Source organism: Myotis brandtii, unplaced genomic scaffold, assembly GCF_000412655.1.
Source record: "Myotis brandtii unplaced genomic scaffold, ASM41265v1 scaffold250, whole genome shotgun sequence".
Lineage (NCBI taxonomy): Eukaryota > Metazoa > Chordata > Mammalia > Chiroptera > Vespertilionidae > Myotis > Myotis brandtii.
This window is the reverse complement of record NW_005359478.1, coordinates 916,411-922,505: the sequence shown is the minus strand read 5'-3', so window position 1 is coordinate 922,505 and position 6,095 is coordinate 916,411. Positions and strand designations below refer to the sequence as shown.

At 56.8% G+C, this 6,095-nt stretch overlaps 2 protein-coding genes across 7 annotated transcripts in view; both read right to left on the bottom strand.

Moving 5' to 3' along the window:
- The window catches only part of CHTOP (chromatin target of PRMT1), a 10,069-nt gene extending 9,287 nt beyond the window's left edge, over positions 1 to 782 (bottom strand). For 2 of the 5 annotated variants that reach the window (XM_014540718.1, XM_014540720.1), the window contains exon 1: positions 115 to 782. The gene's annotated coding sequence lies outside the window, so the exon portion shown is untranslated. The remainder of the gene's footprint in view (positions 1 to 114) is intronic. The other 3 variants (XM_005867434.2, XM_014540719.1, XM_014540721.1) reach the window with 2 other exon arrangements.
- Positions 783 to 1,728: 946 nt separating this feature from the next.
- S100A1 (S100 calcium binding protein A1) lies at positions 1,729 to 5,414 on the bottom strand. Of its 2 annotated transcripts, none has more exons than XM_014540747.1 (3): positions 5,282 to 5,414; positions 3,161 to 3,324; positions 1,729 to 2,056 (listed from the first exon to the last, which is right to left on the bottom strand). In XM_014540747.1, the coding sequence occupies exons 2-3, from the start codon at positions 3,299 to 3,301 to the stop codon at positions 1,913 to 1,915; spliced, it is 285 nt and encodes a 94-aa protein (XP_014396233.1). In that variant the 5' UTR covers positions 3,302 to 3,324; positions 5,282 to 5,414; the 3' UTR covers positions 1,729 to 1,912. The 2 variants fall into 2 exon arrangements, with proteins under 2 accessions (XP_014396233.1, XP_014396232.1); XM_014540746.1 differs by having other exon boundaries at positions 3,161 to 3,313; positions 5,282 to 5,413.
- Between the last annotated feature and the right edge of the window lie 681 nt (positions 5,415 to 6,095).

Sequence of the window (6,095 nt, the reverse complement as noted above, 5' to 3'; positions counted from 1 at the left end):
CCCCTCCCCGGGCTCCCAGGGGCCAGCACCCTCTCGGCTTCCACATCCCAACCCCGTCCGGTTCGCCGGCCCTTCCGCTCCCCGAGCCTATCCCTTCTCACCACAGAAACTTACCGAAGGAAAAGGACGCCAGTGCTCCTCCCGGGGCTGCCACGACGGCTGCGGAAGGCGGGCCGGGGGCCGGCCGAACCTGAGTTGATGGTGAAGGGGCTCGGGTGAACGGGTTTGGTTGACTAGACGCGTAACTGGTAGGCTGCTAGGTCAGTTCGCTGTTGGCTGTCTGTCTGCTGGGCTCAGCCGGTCCACCTGCTCACACGGCCTGCCCTTTCCTGCCTTTCGTCGGTGCCACCGCAACCGCTGCCACCAACTCCCGCTCGGTGCCCAAACAAAATGGCCGCCACGCCCAGTGCGGAGTGGGACCGGCTAAAATGGCGTCGACGCAATTACGTCATACGTCAGATCTGCGCACAACTAGGGGGCGGGGAGGTTTGTGCTACGCCTGCGCGGGAATCGGGGCGGAGCCTTAGAGAGAAGGCGGGGCTTTAGCGAAGCCCCCTTCTGAGAGCTCGCGGTGCTTCGCCCACAGAGGGGCGTGGCCAAAGCCTTGCATTTGGAGGTTCTTCTTCCTGGGAGGGTTGTTAGTACGAGATCTGGGCCCCTCGGAGCGGATTTGTTCCCCGTGGAAATCGTGTTCGTATTTCCTCGCGCGTCTGCTCGCTTCCCCAAACTAAGGCAGAGCGTCTAAGATGCTTTACGCGGGCCCGGCCGGTGTGGCTCAGTGGTTGAGCGCCGGCCCCTGAACCAGGAGGTCACCGGGTTCGATTCCCGGACGCGTGCCCGGGTTGATGATGTTTCTCTCCCATCATTGATGTTTCTATCTCTCTATCCCTCTCTCTTCATTTCTGAAATCAATAAAAAAATATTTTTAAAAAATAAATAAACTTCTTAATTTGCACTGGTTCTCCCCTCCTTATCATTTGCTCTCTCCAGAGAGTTGTGGAGTGCCATGAACGCCCAGCCACCGCTACTGGATCCTGCTCCAGTCACCACCACCCCCCCTCCCCTCCATATTTTCCTCTTCACTTTCTCCCCTCCCCAACTTGGCCTGAATATTGTTAAATTGTTAAATCCTTATTTGGGTGGAATCTTTGAGTCCCTGTTCTCCCTTCCAGGTCTTCCCTCATCTGCCATCTATGTGGATTTTGATACAGACATATACGGGGTTTTCTAATGCCTGGATACACAAAATGCTCAAATGTTTGATGAATGAATGAATGAATGAATGAATGAATGAACACATCTTCAAGCCTCCACCCTCTTCAACCCCCATGTGCGCCCATCAGGATCCTAGCATTTCTGTGTATGTGGTTAATGGTCTGGCGTCCTTACTGGACTTTATCTGTGTGAGGGTTAGGAGCGTGTTTGTTTTATTCACTGCTGTATCCCCGGTTCCTACACGATGTCTAGCACATGGGAGATCCTCTAAATGTTCTTTTAAGGGAAATTCTCCTTCTGGCTTTTATAGCTGAGAAGCTAACATCTCCTTCACTTCCAGCTGGAACCTTGAACCCCTCCCTTCCTGGGCCTTGAGACTCCCTCAAGTAGGAAGAGGCAATGGTTCTGTGACCTCTCTCTACATAAGATTCCACCCCAAACAAGGCAAGTTGGAAGTGAGCCACCTTTACTTCCCCCACCCGCGTCCAGAGCCCAAAGGAGACCGACAGCAGCTGTTGAGAGAGAAGCCTTTAATGAAAGACGAGTTGCAGGTCTGGCCCACTACTCTTGCGCCCTTGTTGGAGGGTGGGCAAAGGTGGGACTATGGGGAGGGGAAGGTGGGGAAGAAGGAAAGCAGGGTGTAGGGGCAGGTATGGCAGGGCAGAGGGGAAGGGCGCGGCCCACTGGGGCTGTCTGCTCAACTGTTCTCCCAGAAGAAGTTGTTACAGGCCACCGTGAGGGCAGCCACCAGCACCACGTACTCCTGGAAGTCCACCTCCCCATCTCCATTCTCATCCAGCTCCTTCATCACCTTGTCCACAGCATCTGCATCCTTCTGGGCCTGCGAATGGAGGAGATAGAGAGAGCACTGTATGGCGATGTCTATAGCGCTGAGTCAGAGGCAAGGGGGTGGTTGACTGGGGAGAAGGAGACAGAGATGAGCACGAGGGGGAGCTACATCTAAATATGGGACTCTTCTGCCCTCCTCAAAACCGACACCTGGAGTCTCTTGTTGCCCACAGAATAAGCTCCTCAGCAAGGCAGAGTAATAATAACATCAGCTACATGTTGAGTGCCTGCGATGGGATAAGCACTACACCCGGAGGTTAGGAGCCTTGTCTAACTTCTAACACCAATAGTATGAAGTAGGTTTCATTATTCCTGTTCTAGAGAAGAAACAAATGGACAGTTGGTGGTTAAACAATGTGTCCAAAGTCACACCGCTAGAAAGTGGCAGTGTCAGAATTGGAACCCAGGTCTAATAAAATCTCAAAGCTGTTTCACTTTTTACTTCTCCTTTAGCCTTTTTTTTTTAATTGATGAGAGAGAGAGGGAGAGAGAGAGAGAGAGAGAGAGAGAAACATAGATTTGTTGTTTCACTTACTTATGCATTTATTGGTTGCTTCCCCTACGTGCCCCGACCAAAGATCAAACCTGCAACCTTGGCATTTGGTGATGACGCTACCTGGTCAGAGCTAGCCTATTTTTCTGCATCCTTCACTCTAGTCAAAACTGCTGCGCATGCTGCGTATTCTTCCTGCCAGGCTTTTGTTCATGCAGGTACCTCCTCCTAAGATGTCTGCATTCACCCCGATAATCTTCCACTGGAAATCTATGGCTCCAGTGCCACTTCTTTGGAGAAGCTGTCCCACTTCAACCAGGTTAATATCCTCCCATAATATTTTCTGCCACTTCTGTTAAGCGTCTGTGTGCTTCCTGGTGTTCAAGGTTTACCTTCAGGTGTCAGTCTTTCCCTGCTAGACTGTGAGCCTTGTTTTTGATGTACTGACACAGGGCCTGGCACCGGTGATGAATAAATCAGGGCATTTTGACTTGAACCAGGAGAGGAAGGAGATGGGTGAGCTGGGCTGGGCTGGGCTGGGGAGATGGCAGGGAGATGCCCACTCCGTCCCCCCACCCCTCCCCCATTCCACCCTGTGCTTACATCCAGGAAGCCAGAGAGTTCGGTCTGCAGCAGCTCTTTCAGCTCCTTCTTGTTCAGCTTGTACTTGTCCCCCTCCTTGCCCGAGTGGGCATGGAACACATTGATGAGAGTCTCCATCGCCGTCTCCAGCTCAGAACCCATTGCGCAGCTCACCTACCCGCCCCCCACCATGGAAGTGAGCTGGGAACCATGCTCCGGCCCTCACCCCGACCCTGGTTCCACAGCCCCAATAGCCTTGAGCTCGGAGGCCCATCACAATGTGCCTTTCCCTGGGATTTTATGATGTGGGGGAACCCAAACAGATCTAATTCCAGACCGTTCTCTGTGTCCCTCAATCCAGACGCCAGCCAGGGGGAGTCGGGGTTTGGGGCATGGAGGTAGGATGGCGGGAGCGGCTCTGGAGGCCTGCAGTGGACTTCACAATGTCTCCGGCTGCCTGGGCAGACACGGAGGAGGGTGTGGCGGGCAGGCAGGCAGGCAGGGGTGGTCACAGGACCCAGCCAGGCTTCCTCTGGCTCTATTTTTACCCTGGACATTGCCTGCCTAGCACAGCCAAGCTCTGCTGTTGGGGGTGGTGGGCTGGGCTCCTCTCTACAGATTTGACTCTGCTGCCCACCCCTGGCAAAGAGTCCGTCTGATGCCCCTGGACACCTGGTGGAGAAGGTGCCAGCCCGAGTGGATGGCCCAAGGTTCATGGGGAGAGGGTCTCCTTGCCTCTGAGCTTCCTGTCAGCAGACTGGGGGCCTCTTTTGGTCTTTCAACTCTGTTCTGACCTGCACATGGCACTTTGGCTGCCTGGGGTGAGCCTCCATCACCTCTAGTTTGGTTCCTCTTACTCCTCGGTAGAATCAGCCCTTCCATCGGGTGGTGGGAAGGGAGAGAGGAATGTCTGAGCCTTTGCCCTGGAGCCAGAGCTTCCAGGGAAGAGGAGAGGAGACCTGTACAAGGTTTGTCCCTGCTGCCGGCCACTCCCACCCCAAGGCCCAGCCTGGTAGATGTGGGGACAGTGGCAGCAGGGAGAAGGGGACTGGCATGTATTGGGGGAGATAAAACGCTGAGCGAGTAAGGTCCTCTGAGTTTAAGGGGCTGGGAGAGAGGAGGAGAAAAACGAAGGGGTCCATCGAGGAGAGGAGATTGCCAAGCCAGGGGTCTCTTTCCCTGGGTCTTGGGACAGGCAGCCCCTTCACAGCCTCAGGGGGCAGCTCAGGTGTCTCAGATCAGGTGTCCCCATCCTGCCCCAGGCCTGAGGGGCTGGACAATAGGCCCTGATCAAATGACATCCCCGCTCTTCAATGGGGCCCTTGTGAGTGTCACCTGAACTCCGGACATGAGAAGCGGTTGTCACAGAGACCTGGGGGAGATGGAACCCAAGCCCGGCCGATGGAGGGGATAAGGGGCGTGTGAGGGAGGAGTGCTGGAGGCTCAATTACAGGCCCAGCCAGGAGGGGCACCTGGAGCTCTGGAGCCCGCAGAGCAGCCAGGCATTTTATGTAGGGGCCGTTCAGAGAGGACCTTGACAGGGAGGGGGCACCTGGGAAAACAAAGAGAAAAGAATTGGGGGAAAGAGGAGTCTGGAGGTCGGGGCCGAGAAAGCGGAGGAGACGGGAGGTGACACGCAGGGAGAATTGGGAGTGGGTGTAGTTCCCTCGCGCCCCCTCTTCCTGATATCTCACGGTCTATGCCCTGCCACCCCCAAGGCTTCCCTGGGTCTCGGCTGGCTGGGCGGGGGGTGGCAGAGCAGCTGTTCCATCTGCTCTCGTTCTAACCTCCCTGGAAGTGAGCCCAGGGTGGGTCACCTCCCCAGCAGCTGGGAGATGGAGGGAGCCTTGGGAGGGCACTTGAGGGCTCCCTGGTTGGAGGGCCCGCTCTCCTGGAAACTCAGTGGCTGGGCTCCCCACTGGCTGCCTCACCCGCTCACCTACTTCCCAGATATCCCTCTGCCCTTCATTTGCCTCCTCTCGCGACCCTCCAAACCCTGACTCCCCCAATTCCCAAACTGCTACCGTCCGAACTCCCCCCAGACCCTCCGTGCACCACAATGCCACTGTCCCCAAACTCCTGGAGCCCGGCTGAGGTCCCTCCCCCCAAGCTGGCCAGGGTTGGAGTGGGCAGCGTACTCACTGTCAGCCTGGGCCTGAGGTAGGAGCAGGTTCCGGACAGACAGACGAGGCTGCAACTGTGGCTCCTGGAGCTGTGTGGGGAGACCTGTCTTCAGTCCTCCTTCCCCCACTGACCCCCCTCCATCGGCTCCACCCCTTCACAGATAGACACCCAGTGGGGCAAGGGGCCAGGAGTGGACAGAGGCGCCCTCTGTCTCCTGGGCTGGAACAAGCTGCCCTATGTCTTCTTTTCCAGGCTTGGTCGCCTCTCCCCCACTGCTGGGCCCCAAGGCAGAGCCTAGGGAAGGGGAGTGGGAAAGGTCCTGGGAAGGACACTGAGGCCCCCCCCCCTTTGTCACCCCCCCTCCAGTACCTGGTTGTGGCCAGCTCGGCAGGGAAGGGGAGGAGCCCACTGAATAATTTAGTCTTGGAAGGCTCCCCCAGGGGTTCCAGGATGAGACTCCAGGAGGGATTGCAGCCTGGGTCCCCTCTATGGGTCTCAGCCGGATCCCATGGTCTGTGGGGCCTCAGGCTGGGACTCTCTGGAGGGGATCTGGGGCTGCAGGGTCCTTAGAGAGACCCCATTCTGAGGTGGGTGCTTCTTAGACCGGGCCTCTCAGTGCTGAGCTCCCTCGCTTGGTTCTTTCAGTCTGCAGTCACCCCCTCTCCCCCCAATACACACTCCTGATTAGACGTGGGGGTGTGGTGGGACTCAGGCCCCCCGTTTCGGGAGGGACAGGACCGTAGGCTGCAGGCTGAATGGGATCTGGCCAGGCAGTTCCAGGCAGGTCCTCTCCCCCCACCCCACCCCCCACCCCAGCCAAAAGGGGGTCTGC

Excerpts from the sequence above, each read along its gene's own strand:
- S100A1 (XM_014540747.1), bottom strand. The coding sequence starts at position 3,301 with ATGGGTTCTGAGCTGGAGACGGCGATGGAGACTCTCATCAATGTGTTC. Across the intron at positions 2,057-3,160 it reads AACTCTCTGGCTTCCTGGAT|GCCCAGAAGGATGCAGATGC; the intron begins GTAAGCACAGGG and ends CTCCATTCGCAG.